We start from the raw sequence: 18,300 nt of genomic DNA on the forward strand, positions 1-18,300 counted from the left end.
GTTGCTGAGCACGCACTACTGCGATTTGAATTACCAATAGACAAATATTACATGTGTTTAAGCTATGCATTGTTTACTGTTATGTTTTTTCCATGTTTTACTTTTAATAGATTCAACCCTTGCTAAATATATAAACCGATCCCAAAGGGTACCCGTACGTTTTCTGGTAAAAGCGTTAAACGTGAAGCTGAATCAATTAATTACAGATGCCTTATCTGGAACCCCGCCGACACCTGTTTTGCGTGTCCAGGAGATTTCTTTACATATTTCAGAAAGTTTGGAGAACAATTTATGATCTTAAGATATTATTAACAACTGGGTTTAGTTCTTTTAGTGTTTAAACCATAAGAGTGTATTCAATTATTCATTTATTCAGAACGTAACATTGATGAAACGAAAACATACCAGCTGAACGTTATCTAAAGATATTCAAAAAATTAAAATGTATTTTAACACTGCATGCTTCAGTATTTTGTTCCATGTTATTCAAGTGATGTTTTGATTAGTTAAAATGTTATTTTATACGAATATTTGTTGAGGTTTATAACTTACATTTAGTGCACTTAATGTATGGTCAATATATCAATAATAATTTTAAATAGTTTGAAAACATATAGTTATCGAATATGCATCAGTAAATTATATCGATTCAATATTTAGCCATTTGAAAACGAAATGTCAAATAATGAGGTGTTAACATATTCTGTCTGTAATTAACTCGATTAAAAAGTATATACTTAAATCTGAACATCACACATAATCATTTAGCTTATCTTGACAGAACAATTTTGCCTTATGAGTCTTTCGTCACTTAAACGTTTCAATACTAATTGGATACGCAAAACAAGCTTAAGTAAAAATAAACCGACATTAAAGGCTTCCTCACACATAGGCGAAAGTCTCCCGACGTCAACTTGAGTGTACTGGCGAATAAGACTTCAGCAAAATTCGTCCACATTTGTATATGAACGTTGCACATCGTTGGAGGTGTTCGTATGGATGCGTTTGCGAGCTTTTGCGTCCGTTGCGATTAATTCTGTTCGTCGGAGAATTTTAAACATGTTGAAAAAAATTGGCGCATAAAAGTTTCGTATCTCGTTCGTTAAAATTCGTTTCAATACGTAAGTCGATCGGAAAGTCTTCGCATAGCGTTCGTCAACTCGCGTTAAGAGGTCGCAGCTCTCAGCTAATTTGCATATCGTGATTACTTGATTTGCATATCAAACGAAAGAGGACGATTCGAAAACGAATCTTTGCAATAGCATGCGAACTTTTGCGAACTATAGCGAGGATTTGCGTATTGTAGGGAATTGAATCCGACGCATTTAAGCGATTTATAACGATAAGTTAACGTTCAGAAAACGAACGGTACACGCTTGTATACGAATCAATCCGAAGGGTAACTACGATAAGCGACTCTATGCGAATCCATCCGAATAATAACGCTCCTTATTGTTTTAGTAGTTTGTGCAGACATATGCCAATATTTCATATATATAATGTTGAAAGTATCATTATTTCTTCGTCAAAATGGAAGATATACAACGCCTGAAACTGCAGTATGTTGCTGCTATGTCCAATCAAGAAGTAGTCCAGCAACAACTAAACATACACCGGTTTCTCAGAGGCCGACTAAGGCGGAGAAGAGGAGCCAGAGCACGTTAATATCTAGAGAAGACCATGACTGCATCCCGGGAGACGGCGCCAATTTGGCATCTATGATCAGCTCATGGTTGAGCTCAAAGGAGAAGATCCTGAAACATTTAAGAAATTCCCCCGCTTACCTACTGAAATGTACGATGAAATTTTCGGAAGGGTTCGTCATCGCCTCGTGAAGCAACACACTTGGTACAGGGAGCCCTTGGATCCAGGGCTAAAGTTAGCTGCCACACTACGTCACCTGGTTTCTGGTGTCAAGTACTCAGACATGCAGTATTCCTGGCGGGTCTCTGAAAATACTCTCTCTGTAGTGGTCAGAGACGTGTGTCATGCTATATGTGAAGAATATGTTGATGAGGTTATGACAGCCCCCCTCCACACCTGAAGAATGGAGACAACTGGCTGATGGTATCCTCAAGAATTGGAACTTTCCAAATTACGTTGCTGCTATTGATGGCAAGCACATAGCTATCAGAAAGCCTGTCAGCTCTGGTTCCTTATATTATAATTATAAGGGATTTTTCAGCATCATCTTACTGGCCATTGTCTACTCGGACTACAAGTTCGTATGGTGTGATCTGCGTGGTGAGTATAAGTCTACATAAATTTAACTGCATTATTTTGTAATTACATAAATTATAACATTTAGTGCTGTTTTAAAAGTACATTTGTATACTGACGATGTCTTATCCTTTTGTATTTTCATGATACGGTTAAAGTGGAGATGCCAACATTTATAATGAATCAGAATTCCTGGAGATGGTGCAGGATGGTTCCATCGGATTTCAAGACCCACAGCCCTTTCCAAATGAAACCGTCGACATGCCCTATTTCTTGGTTGGAGATGACGCTTTCAGCCTTAGCGAGAACATGCAGAAACCCTATGGACATAGAGTCCTGACAAGAGACGAAATAATCCTGAACTACCGGTTATCTAGGGCTAGGAGAGTATCAGAAAATGCATTTGGGAATTTGGCCAACCGATTCCAGGTACAGTAAAGTTCCGCTATGAAAACCAGACAAAATAGTGGTCTCAATAGCGAAGTGGTCTTAATAACGGACCATTTTTGTTTAAATATTAACCATTTGGGACTTGAGTATTGTCAAAAACCGCATTTTTTAAAAAGATTTTCGGAGTGGGCTTAATAGCGGAACTGTACAGCAATACCCTTGTTCAAAACGAAATTTCATTAATAAAAGTAATGTTCACGTTAACTGTGGTTGCTTAAGTTCCCGTTCCTCTACAGCAACAGCCTACCTTGCTCTAGATCCTCTTCCTCTCCCTCTTCCCATAGGCGGCATACTTTTGACTTACAGAATCAGTAGTCACAGCAATACTGTCGAGTCTAAAAAAAGTTAGTCTATATCAAAACGCTCGGATGCAGAAACACCGTTTCGGAAATATTCGGCGGTCTGCGCAAGTATGCGCAAGGTTGCGTTTACATTCATTTCTTTACGCTCTTAAAAGCTCCTAATCGCTAACCGAAAGAAATAATATTATTTGCGCGACCATTTGCTTTCAAACGAATTGCAGTAACTGTTCGTCACACATCGTAAATTATTCGCATCAAATAGTTCCTCTTCGTTCACCTTTCGTTATAATATTACGCAATGCAACACATTTTCAAACAAATTCGGCAAGAATTCGCTAGAATTCATAAATTTACCCTTTTCGCCAGGTTTCGTCATATGGATTCGTCTATGTGCGAGGAGGCTTTAAAACATTAATGGTTGAAATTAAAGTACCATTTTGTTCGCTATCTTTATAAAGTGTAAAACTATATCTTTTTAGATACAAATAATTATGTAAAATTAGTTTATTTATTTTAGCTCGATTGCATACAAAGCCCAATGCTCATTTGAAACGCTCTCGAGTCCGTTACCTGTGACTTAAACCAGTACTTGGTGTCTATGGGCGAAAGCTAAAATAACGCTTCACCAATGGGGATCGAACCCGTGACCTCCCGATCGCAAAGCGGACTTCATACCTTCTACACTAGTGTGCCCTGTCTATGTCATACTATATATAGATGTAACCACCAATAGTTCTTCAGAAATTCTCACAATCGACAGCACAATCATGTTTGGAGGAAAGACAAACGCGAAGGCAAAGAGCTGCTCATATAAGAATGTGCTTTTTACAATAAGACTGTACACTAGTGCTGCAGCGAATCCAAAATTTCAATCGTATCCGAATTCGAATCGAAAGGCCCGGATATCGAATATCGTTTCAAATCTTAATTTGAAAGTAAAAATACGCAAAATAAATAAATATTTATATTGCTATAACCAAAATTATGTTTTGAAACACCAGAACTTATATATTTCTTATGAAAAAAAGTGATTAAATTTTATGATCATTATTATAAACTTTACAGCTACTAATATTTATACTACTTTAGCATTAGTAGGTGCAGCTGCAGCCGCAACAGCAGTAGTGGAAGCATAAATAACTACATCAAAAACAAAAACAAATACTAAGTAGATGAAACAAAATTGACTTACGTTGTTTGAACACATTTTTATACCCGGGTCAAGATTCCGCAAAATTCTCAAAAACTATAAAAATCGCACATACACGAAAAAAGTGTAAGTATTTTAACGACAAACATTAATAATAATGTCTCATATTAAACACATCTATGTCAGTCAGATATAATATGAATAACGCTGTATTTTAACAAGCAATAAACGCATCACGCGCAATCTGCAATAAGTATCAATAAAATGCTTCGTAACGACCACTTATAAGCCATAATTAGTATGCTGGTAAAACCCGAAATGCTTCCACACCGAGGATTTTTATTGTTCAGGAGATTCGTTAATTTTCTTCTGCGCCATGTTGCACCATCGAAAACGAAAGATGACTGTGGTAGAAACATGTTTTTGTCGAAAAAGTAGCAATAATCGTGACAAACTACGTACCAGTCAGCCTTTCAAACAAAAAAAAAATAACGAAAAGTAATAGGGCGAAAGAAACAATTACCGCAAAGGAAAGGTTAAACTCAAATAAGGTCCGGATTCGAAACCGATTTACCAATCACGGTCGGATCCGCGAATCCTCGTTTGGTCCCGCGAATCTCGGATATTTCGGATATCCGCTGCAGCCCTACTGTACACAACGATAATCTTTAAGAAATGATAACATGCAAAATAATAAACTTAGTAACTAAAACAGTTGTCTTTGAAATAATTACACAGTAAAATGTAAAATCACAATTTTCAGGCCGAAAAGGGTTTTCAAACTTCAATACATTAATGTTAATCGAGCGGAACAGATTGTATTGATAGTTGTATAGGTTTATTTGTTTGAAATCCGGATTTCGTCGAATTGTTGTCTGTTGTATATACCGTTGTGCAAGTTTTAGAGATATTTGGACTGCCAGAGCGCTTATATAATTATACTGATTATTATTATTTACCGTTTGCAATCTAAATATTTGCTATATAGTAATAAATTTTCTTACCATGTTGTATCTTTTGTATACACATCTTCTTTCTGGGAATAAGTTGTCAAAATCTAATATTTAAACGTTTGCGATACAGCAATGGTATATTTACATATTTTTGTATCTTGACATTAAGAAATAATTCAATTTGATAAATAGTATTTCGTTTCCAAATATGTTCATCGTTATAAATTGAATATGCACATGCCTCTTAAACACATATTGGAAGATATGACAAGTGGCTAATGCAGTGGACCTTATGAGCAAAATGTTTAATAGCAAACTCCAAGTATGTCGTACATTAATATACCCATGCATAATTATATGAAAATACTAATGATAACGTTTTGAACTTAATAAATAAGTTTTTGAGTGTATGAAAACATGCCGACATACGACCATCAATGACACAGTTTTATGAAACATTCACATACATATACGTCGTTATATATTGACCCACTCATACTTGTTAACTAGATATACGTGTATTTATATCCAAGTCTTTAATGTTAGTTTTAACCTCTCAAGCCGGGTCAACATTTCGGCAATCATATACATTGTTTTACAGGCAGCTCTCAAAGAAACCCGCTTCCTCTTGAAGCATTAGTTAATGATACTGTTGGTCCAGATGGAATCTCTGGATTGTCAATAAGTATAGAGTAGAATTGTGAATTGAAATACATTCATGCGACAATGCCAGAAAATGACTTAACTTTATTATTCAATTTCTGTGTAGACTTTGCACAATATTTGAAAAACAAACAAACACCAAACCATTGAAAAGAAGTTAAAGCTGTATTTAAAGGATTTCCAATTAAATCATATACTTATACATTGCTATTTATCTTGTTATGTTTCAATACATTTTGTATGCACTTATATGCACAAACACATTTATTAAATTTAACTAATATGAAAATAATAATAACTGCGTTTATTGAAATGCTTCATTTAGAATAAGAGTAAAACACCAACGTTCAATCCTTTTTATTATGACAGAAATGCTATGACATAATGACTTGACCTGTTTAGTTTAGATAACGAGGTTAATGAATTACGCAATGTAAAAGATAATCAAAGCATTTACATATTTTTGAATATGATGTAGCGTTATTCCGGCTGTATTTGAAATTTATGGAAAGGGGTAAATATGTAGTGTAAGATGCCGATTTGTGGACCATGATTAATGTTCATTATTTAACATGTTTTTTGCGTGCTAATTTTTCCATTAGAATTCTGGATGACACAAAGCATATGAGTATGGTGTCTTTTGATGTAAACTCTGTTTCTTATGCAACGTATAGCCGTCTAAAGGTAACGCATGTGAAATTACAGTAGTGTTATAATAAATGGACGAATGATAAGAGATGGCATCTTGTTCAAATCTTTTGGGAGAATTGCTTTAATGCCCGTACTTGTATTATTAAGTGTTCTACAGAATATTTCTCCGATCTGTTTATGCAATATTAAATATTAATTAAACATCAAGGGAAGAAAAACACATGTTTGATAACAATGAACAACTGAAACACGTACAGTATTATATTATCGAATTCTGATTCTAGCTGACGAAACATGCACCGCTGATAACAAGCCTAAGAACATAAAATTAATTTGCTAACTTATGTGTATAGCTTGATGAACAGGAAATACTGTACGCCCAAATAAGTAGGGTTTGTAGGTGGGCAATTCTATTATAATTAAGTTAATTTTGTGAAAATATCGAAACAACATCGTTGGTTTTAGGTCATTTGTATCCATATAATTGACCTAAACTCACACGACAGTTCCAACACTTGAACATAACTATATCGATTGCATAAATTCAACCCAAATAATTTGGCATTCAAATTGTATGTTTAACTGTCAATCAAACATGTAACCCTCTGCATACAAGACCCAATTGAAGGTTTTTTGGGGGGTTTTCTGATCTTTGAAGGTACATCTTATTCATATATTCATCAAACGTATCGGTTACATGAATGATGGGTATGAACGATAGTGCCTGCAACACTTAACGAGACGAGTTTTCAAAACAATATGATTCACTCATTGATGTGATCAATACTATACAGTTATTAAGGATTGGTTTCTGTTATCAACAGAATCCCATAGATTTATTTCTTTTTGTTTTGGTTGGTTTGATCAAAATTGTTTTGAGTTATGTTTATCCGCGTGATAAAATGGCTTCGCTCGGTCATTCATTTAGCCTATTTACACATTGAATTCGAACAAAAAACTATTCTTCTTTTAAATAGCATAAATATTGCACATATTGCAAATCGACAAATGATTGCTTTATAAATTACACAAATTGATTTGAATTTTGTTATGAAGTTGGTACATTTGTGATACACCAGTCATACCATACGCCACATAAATAATTGTACGTAGTCGTAACCATGTAATGCGGCAAATAACGAAACATACTCACGTCAAATAAACATAATACTCTAATAACAGTTTGTTCTTTACGATTAGTCATAACAAAAAGAATTGCATCAGAACAAAACTCATATTCTTGTACGGATATGTTAAGTAGATATTGTACATATCCGTTGACCATTATCTAGCTTTTTATTATTCATCTAAAATCAACATACTCAAAATCATTGATTGAAGGTGAATTTAAACATATATTTATTTTCTCAAATACCGATAGTGTATGTGCAAGTACAGTTTGAGACAGCAAATGCACAATTAATGAATAAACGAGCTTAAAAGTATCCTGTTTAGGTTTTGCTGCAATAGCTGTCCTATTGTCTCTCCTCTGCAGGAATTAAATCTGGGTTGAACTCTTCATATAAAAGTTTAAAAGCAAAATGATCGCGAAATATTATAAAGATCATACTACAATGCTTTTAACGGTCCCTTTGAGATATATATCGAATTGTATATCCCGCATGGTTCTAAAATATCTGTTTCCACCATTATTATGTATTTTAGGGAAATAATATATTAGTCAGCATGTAAGTTTGCATTCGAACTTATTTAACAATACTATTATATAATATAAATTGAGTCTGCGTTGACAACTTCATCATAGTCCCAACCCATTGTATGTAATGCTAAAAATATTAAAATAAACAATTCTTTTAAATGTGTACTCGTACGTTATTAATTTAACAGCGATTACTGTTGGTCTTGAAAAGTCGCTAACTGATGACGATCTCTACCTGCTAATGAAGCAGACAATTTTCTTGTAACTACTCACTAATATTACTCCTCACTTAAGTGTTTTTTGCGCATGAAATATTAATTTATGAATCTCAACGCAGTAATTTAAACAGGTGGTATTCGCCGCTCATAGTCGTCAAAGGCTTTGATGTAGGGATATTGCAATACTGTGCTCTAAATCTGAACTTTCTTGTATGGGCTATTCAACGACATATATTTCTAGCACAAAACATACGTACACACCCATATACAAGCAAATATGTGACTTTCGTAACAACGCATACATGTACAGAACAAAAAGTAACGATATTATACAGCATGCTACTTATTTGACGTAGGAATGTATTACCATCAGCTATAACGTGACATATAACGTTATACCGTGTGGTCCATAACGTTAAACATTCTGGTTTCTAATTGGATACACATCTTTGTGACATGGTTTACGAGTGTTTCATATGTCATTGATTTCAAATTGTGCATATATATTGTGATAGCTTTCTAATATCGACAGTCGATTTTATAATAAAAGGTTCACAAGTGCTTTCATTTTAAACATACAAAGAAAAGGAATCATTTCTTAAATATTGATAATAGTCGAATAAACATTTAGTTGTTCCTTTAAACATTAAGAAAATAAAATCGAAATACTTTTAATAGCTAAACAGCTTTGAAAAGTTAATATAGCACCCTATATATAGTTGACCAACTAGAACTGCCGTGATCATTTAACAAATTCAACGTAATGGTGCTTATTTTAAGGATATTGCATTGAGCTCTGTGCAATTATGAAGAAAAGAAATGTGCTACCGAAGAATGAATTTAAAACAAAGATAAATTACACGGTAAAAATTATGCAACTGAACTGGAGCTCTCGTTACCATATATATATGTGTGTTTTTTAAGTTATACCACTGAATATCTATTTTTATAATTATTTTTTTAAAATGTCAACTCAAGGACATTAAAAAAATGGGAGTTACACTGCATTGATTGCAGCTGGCTTATTGTTTGTGTGAAACGTGATTAAAGATACAAGAAAACATTAAATTCTTACACTTGAATACACGTCTATTTCACATGGTAATTAAGCCCAACTGAATTCAATTAAATATATGAATATCAACGCGCATTTTCTATCCGTGTGAATGAATTGACATCAACAAGAAAATGTCCGTTGCCACGCCTCCTGCTAATTTTCATCAACCTCTTTATTAAAATCATACACTAATAAACGACGCCGTTAACGAGAAATGGAACTCATTTTATGCATCAAAACAGTCTTTGAACGTATGCATATCAAACGTATCTGCTAATGATATGTACATGTTCGTATTCGAAATAACCCAATGTCTTTCAAATTGCTAGACAAAATTGAAGTTTTAGAAAGATCAGAATGTAAATTATTAAAGTTATAGACTAAAAGCAAGAAGCCAATTTCGTATAAAAGGCAAAACAAACAATACGACATAATCGGTCAAAGCAAATTGTTGGAGTTAAATCGGTTGGAAGGCATGCCAAATCTTACACTTTATTTATTTCTCCCGCCCGACTCATTGTTTAAGTTACAATTAAACACATGATATTAACATGTTAGCCCAACACGATATATACAAAATGTTACTTTGGGTTATATTGCATATTCAAATAAATAGATGATAATAATGCCTTAGCTAATCATGCAGACAATTATTTGCTTCCGTAAGGACAGCTTTTTGAAGGTGACGAATTAATGCTTTATCATTTTAGTTTACTTTCAAGCTTTATCGTTCATCTTCACATCTGCTACTGCTATGAGCATTAAATTCATGTTCTGAATGACCTCCGTATATGAGATTATGTATAACCTAAGATATAATTACAACGTTTTTACAAATATGTGCGTGTAAAATCATATTCCATTGTTTCCATTTAAACACATAAAAAATATAAAACACTCACTAGGATTATTATATGTGAAAATGAATCATCATACATCTTAACTTGTGGTTTAAATATACATATTATACAATTTTACACAGCTAAAATAAATCTCAGAGTATTATTAAGGCGAATAGCGTTACCAATTAGCCACGATGATGATGTATTCAATAGAACATAATATTCATTTTTGTCTACATACTATTTATTCAAACATGTCTCATCTAGATATTTGTTTTAGCAATTGTACGTTCACTCGTCAACTTAATCAAAAGGACTATATATCATGTACACTTTGAGACTAAAACCGATAATTTTACGAAAATGGACTTTTAACTCACCAAGCAAGCGTTACACATATGACTTCATCAAGTTACACTATATGTTATCGATTCTTATTAAAGAACAAACATGTAATAGATAATTTTTAATTTCATTGACAAAATATAACCCAAATTTTACAAAGTTCATCCGGTTTGAGACTCAACATACATTTTCATCTTTTAAAAGCAAATTAAATTAACTCTAAAATTAATCTAATTCATATTTGCCCTAGTATTGAATATATCGTGGCAATGATAATAACAGAATATGATTCTACGTAGACACGACTTCTTTGATGTTAGATTAAGAGATGCATCAACAAAATGACGCTAAATATTATGCAAAGATAACTCGCAGGGAAAATAATAAACAGTAATTGATCGTGCCGTTGTAAAATACGTGAATTATTGTTAACATTTGAAAAGAGGTCAATGCATTTATACATACCGTGTTCAAAGTTCGACCTTAACCACATGTATTTCAATGCGTTTAGATGGCAAGTACTTCTTGTTACATTGATCACGTCAGTATTTTGAAATGTTAATTTTTCATTCGTTTGTTGTATATTAACTAGTTTGGTGACCTTAAGTTTTAGCTGTTAAAAACGACGAAATGTTTTGCGATTTTTAAATCCTGGTGCAACTTATGGCAAAGTATGGTAAATGATCTGGTAATTGTGGTTTTGTTTTATAAATTATACAAATAAAACGAATATATTGTTTACGATTGTTACGTCAAGTGAACAGATAGTATAGTTGTACGGTATTTTCTGTCTAAGATTGAGAACAATATGTTGATTCATCGCCGATATCCACATGGGACAATACGGAAACAAATATATTAGAATGCTGAACGATTTCATGTGGAATGCACCTTTGATTAAACAAAGTTTGTGAGTAACGTTCAATGTCCTGTGGTATGGAATTATTAAACAATGAATAACCAGCTGAAGATAAGGAAACACAGCACTTTAAGAGTGTTACAAAAGATAGTGCAACAACAGATAAACAGATAAGTGATGACAAATCGTTTATATCAACGGAAATTGTTTTTTATTCACTTGGTGATTCTGATCTGAGCTCTTTATTGCATTTTTGTTCTGCTCTATGGTGATTTATTCTATCAAATATTGGAATTATCTATTCATATTAACATTCAATCAAAAAAGCAATCTTTGTTTTTATTTGTAACATTCTGACTAACACATAGTATATTCTTTGTTATACGAATCGAAGGCTTAGATTGTCTTTATACTTGTTCTGGTGTTCCATCTTTCCAATCACCATAAATACCTGACATACATTTTTTTTCTAACAGTTAGTATAAATATGATTCGTTAAGATAAAATGTACCATTTATCAAATAATTGTTGTATGTCATAATGTTTGACTGTCACACAATTTCGGCTCCCAACTGCATTGATCTTTATTTGTAATAGCCATACGATTAGATATATTTTATTTGCTGATTGGCCTAATAATATTATGATAAATCATAAATTCTTGTTCAGATAGAAATACCATAATTTGGCTTTGTTTCTATTATATCAATATCCAAAATAAATATTCGATATTTATATGTATTACTGTTGCCAAACGTGTCATGTTTATGCTGGCAGCCCTAGATGATAAAAATTTCGAGTTTCTTATGATAGCAGACACATGTTAATTCGACTGATGGTGCGTTGTTATGCAGTTTTTGATACTCGCGATGTTTCAATGTCAAAATATGATATTTTGCGCCCCATTACTGACAGATGCTTCAATATAGGGTGCCAGCCTTAATAAGATTTGAGGTATTGTACGTTAGTACAACCACGATGTTTATAACGTTTATCGTTATAAAGTTAATGGTTTATATGATTTATGATATGTCCGTATGTGATTTGTTAGCCAACTGTTCCATATTAATTTAAAATGATTCCCGTAACTAGTCGGAGCTGACTGATTTTTTCATGCGGCTTGTGTGAATAAATCAAAATTGTAAATATTTTACCAAACAGCTTTAGAAATGAATATTTAATGCAAGAAACAAATGAGACCACATGCCAAACACATGTTTCAAATTTGTAAGGTACACGCTGCCACAACACGTTTGTGTTTAATTTTGACATACTGTGAAACCATTATTATTCGTCAGACATTAATTTTCATCTTTTTCGTCCTTCGACCGATGGACGAATTCAAGATCCTAACGAACAATCATGTCCCATATTTGAAACAAATGAGACTGAATTACCGTAGGCATGAGGCATTTAAATCCAGCGTAATCAACGCATATACACAGGGCTCGAAATTAACACTCGCACACTCGCAAAATGCGAGAAAAAAAGATTGCAAGGTAAGTAATAAGCCACTAGTATTTTTTGCAAGTAAAGAAATAGTGGAAAAAAAAACGAGTTATATTTCTAAATGCGTTCGACGGCGTGAACGCTAAACCGTAGGTCAATTTTTTGAACGTCCGAATACCCATATGCGGGAGCGCGCACCTTTTTTGTAGACTGGTATACTTATAGTACAGATACCCGGATGGTATTGATACAAAGAACATGAAACAGTCGACTATTCACACTCAAGTTAAATCCGGTTTTGACACAAAGGGGTGTACATTATACAGTGTACTGACAACTGACATTTCCTGTAAAACGCGAATGCAATAAGGCTGTATCGAATTCGTCGACTTCGTTTAGGTATAATAGTGTTGATTAGCGCTAATTGTTAACAACTTTATTACCCATTGTGTGTATCGAAGATACACTACACACATATGACAAGAAAATCACCCAAATTGATGAAGCTGCCGACAAACTTGAATTTCATAGCTTACGTGAAAATCTTCTGTTTCATGGTATTGCGGAAACGTCAAGCCAAGAAAACTGTGACGAAATTATTAAAACACACATTAAAGAAGTTCTCCACATCGACAAAAATATCATCCTTGACAGAGTACACAGAATAGGTCAGAGTAAACCATCTAAAACGAGACCTATTGTAGCAAAATTCCATCTTTACGAAGATCGAGAGCTCGTGTGAATAACAGCAATTGAGCGGAGCCAAGACCTGAAAGCACTCCATCAAGGCATCGGTATCCAACAAACGAGGGGGACCCTAGAGAAAAGACGCAACAAACAGCACTAGGTAGACCGGGAACGAGCAGCCGGTAGAACAACAAAATGGGCGGGACCGAAACTACTATCCAGAGGAGCGGACGGGAACTTCCGGGAAGTTAATATGCAGGACACTGAGAAGTTCAAAATCATCTCGTGGAATGTAAACGGACTCTATAGAAAAATAAATGACTGTGACTTTCTACAAGTAATCAGCGATTACGACCTTTTGGTATTAAGTGAAACTTGGACAAGCAAAACGCAATCAACAAACATCGAAATTCAAAACTATCTTAGTGAACACATTTATGGACATAAATCATATGGGATTAAAAAAGGTCGTCAAGCCGGAGGTATTTCAATTTATTATAAAACAACATTTAAAAATAAGATAACTGTTGCAGAAAAAGATAATTATGGAATAGTATGGTTGAAATTAGATCAATCACTGTTTGATTTTGATAAAAATGTATACTTATGTTGTACATACATTCCACCTATCACTTCAAAAGTATTAAAAGACAAAGATTTTGATTTTTTTGAGGAATTAGAAAAAGTTGTATTATAAACTTTACAGCTACTAATATTTATACTACTTTAGCATAAGAAGGTGCAGATGCAGCCGCAACTGCAGTAGTGGAAGCATAAATAACAACATCAAAAACAAAAACAAATACTAAGTAGATGAAAAAAATGGACGTTGTTTGAACAAACTTTTATACCCGGGTCAAGATTCCGCAAATTTCTAAAAAACTATTAAAATTGCACATACACGAAAAAAGTGTAAGTATTTTAACAACAAACATTAATAATAATGTATCATATTCGAACACATCTATGTCAGTCAGATATAAAATGAATAACGCTGTATTTTAACAAGCAAAAAACGCATCACGCGCAATCTGCAATAAGTATCAATAAAATACTTCGTAACGACCACTTATAAGCAATAATTAGTTTGCTGGTAAAACCCGAAATGCTACCACACCGAGGATTTTAATTGTTCAGGTTATTCGTGAATTTTCTTCTGCGCCATGTTGCACCATCGAAAACGAAAGAAGACTGTGGTAGAAGCATGTTTTTGTCGAAAAAGTGGCGATAATCGTGACAAACTACGTACCAGTCAGCCTTTCAAACAGAAAAAAATAACGAAAAGTAATAGGGCGAAAGAAACAATTACCGCAAAGGAAAGATTAAACTCAAATAAGATCCGGATTCGAAACCTATTTTACCAATCACGGTTAGATACGCGAATCCTCGTTTGGTCCCGCAAATCTCGGATATTTCGGATATCCGTTGCAGCCCTACTGTACACAACGATAATCTTTAAGAAATGATCACAACATGCAAAATAATGAACTTAGTAACTAAAACAGTTGTCTTTGTAATAATTACACAGTAAAATGTAAAGTCACAATTTGCAGGCCGAAAAGGGTTATCAAACATTAATACATTAATGTTGCTCGAGCGGAACAAATTGTGTGTTTATAGTTGTATAGGTTTATTTGTTTGAAATCCGGATTTCGTCGAATTGTTGTCTGTTTTATATACCGTTGTGCAAGTTTTAGAGATATTTGGACTGCCAGAGCGCTTATAATTATACTGATTATTATCATTTACCGTTTGTAATCTAAATATTTGCTTTATAGTAATAAATGTCCATAGCATGTTGTACCTTTTGTATACACATCTTCTTTAACTGGGAATAAGTTGTCAAAATCTAATATTTAAACGTTTGCGATACAGCAAGGTATATTTACATATTTTTGTATCTTGACATTAAGAAATAATTCAATTTGATAAATATTATTGCGTTTCCAAATATGTTCATCTTTATAAATTGAATATGCACATGCCTGTTAAACACATATTGGAAGATATGACAAGTGGCTCATGCAGTGGACCTTATGAGCAAAATGTTTAATAGCAAACTCCAAGTATTTCGTACATTATTATATCCATGCATAATTATATATGAAAATACTAATGATAACGTTTTGAACTGAATAAATACGTTTTGGGGTGTATGAAAACATGCCGACATACGACCATCAATAACACAGTTTTATGAAACATTCACATACATATACGTCGTTTTATATTGACCCACTCATACTTGTTTACTAGATATACGTGCATTTATTTCCAGGTCTTTTGCGTTAGTTTTAACCTCTCAAGCTGGGTCAAAGGTTCGGCAATCATATACATTGTTTAACAAGCAGCTCTCCAAGAAACCCGCTTCCTCTTGAAGCATAAGTTAATGTTACTGTTGGTCCAGATGAAATCTCTGGATTGTCAATAAGTATAGAGTAGAATTGTTAATTGAAATACATTCATGCGACAATGCCAGAAAATAACTTAACATTTTTTATTCAATATCTGTGTAGACTTTGCACAATATTTGAAAAACAAACAAACACCAAAACATTTAAAAGAAGTTAAAGCTGTATTTAAAGGATTTCCAATCAAATCATATACTTATACATTGCTAAATATCTTGTTATGTTTCAATACGTTTTGTATGCACTAATATGCACACACACATTAATTAAATTGAACTAATATGTAAATAATAATAACTGCGTTTATTGAAATGCTTTATTTAGAATAAGAGTAAAACACCAACGTTCAATCCTTTTTATTATAACAGTAAGGCAATGACATAATGACTTGACCTGTTTACTTTAGATAACGAGGTTAATGAATTACGCAATGAAAAAGATAATCAAAGTATTTACATATTATTGAATGTGATGTTGCGTTATTCCGGTAGTATTTGAAACTTATGGAAAGGGGTAAGTATGTAGTGTAAGATGCCAATTTGTGGACCATGATTAATGTTCATTATTTAACATGTTTTTACATTAATAAGTGTGCTACAGAATATTTCTCCCATCTGTTTATGCAAAATAAATATTAATTAAACATCAAGGGAAGAAAAACACATGTTTGATAACAATGAACAACTGAAACACGTACAGTATTGTATTATCGAATTCTGATTCTAGCTGACGAAACATGCACCGCTGATAACAAGCCTAAGAACATAAAATTAATTTGCTAACTTATGTGTATAGCTTGATGAACAGGAAATACTGTACGCCCAAATAAGTAGGGTTTGTAGGTGGGCAATTCTATTATAATTAAGTTAATTTTGTGAAAATATCGAAACAACATCGTTGGTTTTAGGTCATTTGTATCCATATAATTGACCTAAACTCACACGACAGTTCCAACACTTGAACATAACTATATCGATTGCATAAATTCAACCCAAATAATTTGGCATTCAAATTGTATGTTTAACTGTCAATCAAACATGTAACCCTCTGCATACAAGACCCAATTGAAGGTTTTTTGGGGGGTTTTCTGATCTTTGAAGGTACATCTTATTCATATATTCATCAAACGTATCGGTTACATGAATGATGGGTATGAACGATAGTGCCTGCAACACTTAACGAGACGAGTTTTCAAAACAATATGATTCACTCATTGATGTGATCAATACTATACAGTTATTAAGGATTGGTTTCTGTTATCAAGAGAATCCCATAGATTTATTTCTTTTTGTTTTGGTTGGTTTGATCAAAATTGTTTTGAGTTATGTTTATCCGCGTGATAAAATGGCTTCGCTCGGTCATTCATTTAGCCTATTTACACATTGAATTCGAACAAAAAACTATTCTTCTTTTAAATAGCATAAATATTGCACATATTGAAAATCGACAAATGATTGCTTTATAAATTACACAAATTGATTTGAATTTTGTTATGAAGTTGGTACATTTGTGATACACCAGTCATACCATACGCCACATAAATAATTGTACGTAGTCGTAACCATGTAATGCGGCAAATAACGAAACATACTCACGTCAAATAAACATAATACTCTAATAACAGTTTGTTCTTTACGATTAGTCATAACAAAAAGAATTGCATCAGAACAAAACTCATATTCTTGTACGGATATGTTAAGTAGATATTGTACATATCCGTTGACCATTATCTAGCTTTTTATTATTCATCTAAAATCAACATACTCAAAATCATTGATTGAAGGTGAATTTAAACATATACTTATTTTCTCAAATACCGATAGTGTATGTGCAAGTACAGTTTGAGACAGCAAATGCACAATTAATGAATAAACGAGCTTAAAAGTATCCTGTTTAGGTTTTGCTGCAATAGCTGTCCTATTGTCTCTCCTCTGCAGGAATTAAATCTGGGTTGAACTCTTCATATAAAAGTTTAAAAGCAAAATGATCGCGAAATATTATAAAGATCATACTACAATGCTTTTAACGGTCCCTTTGAGATATATATCGAATTGTATATCCCGCATGGTTCTAAAATATCTGTTTCCACCATTATTATGTATTTTAGGGAAATAATATATTAGTCAGCATGTAAGTTTGCATTCGAACTTATTTAACAATACTATTATATAATATAAATTGAGTCTGCGTTGACAACTTCATCATAGTCCCAACCCATTGTATGTAATGCTAAAAATATTAAAATAAACAATTCTTTTAAATGTGTACTCGTACGTTATTAATTTAACAGCGATTACTGTTGGTCTTGAAAAGTCGCTAACTGATGACGATCTCTACCTGCTAATGAAGCAGACAATTTTCTTGTAACTACTCACTAATATTA

At 33.2% G+C, this 18,300-nt stretch overlaps 1 protein-coding gene across 1 annotated transcript; it reads left to right on the plus strand.

Annotated features, from left to right (window-relative positions):
• The first annotated feature begins 1,729 nt into the window (after positions 1-1,729).
• Positions 1,730-2,658, plus strand: LOC127846236 (uncharacterized). Its single transcript, XM_052377405.1, has 3 exons — positions 1,730-1,972; positions 2,028-2,244; positions 2,408-2,658. The coding sequence occupies exons 1-3, from the start codon at positions 1,730-1,732 to the stop codon at positions 2,656-2,658; spliced, it is 711 nt and encodes a 236-aa protein (XP_052233365.1).
• Positions 2,659-18,300: the final 15,642 nt, after the last annotated feature.

This window comes from Dreissena polymorpha, chromosome 9, assembly GCF_020536995.1.
Source record: "Dreissena polymorpha isolate Duluth1 chromosome 9, UMN_Dpol_1.0, whole genome shotgun sequence".
Lineage (NCBI taxonomy): Eukaryota > Metazoa > Mollusca > Bivalvia > Myida > Dreissenidae > Dreissena > Dreissena polymorpha.

Coding starts and splice junctions, on each gene's coding strand:
- LOC127846236 (XM_052377405.1), top strand. CDS start 1,730: ATGGTTGAGCTCAAAGGAGAAGATCCTGAAACATTTAAGAAATTCCCC. Junction 1,973..2,027: donor AAAATACTCTCTCTGTAGTG/GTCAGAGACGTG, acceptor AGGTTATGACAG/CCCCCCTCCACACCTGAAGA. Junction 2,245..2,407: donor CGTATGGTGTGATCTGCGTG/GTGAGTATAAGT, acceptor ATAATGAATCAG/AATTCCTGGAGATGGTGCAG.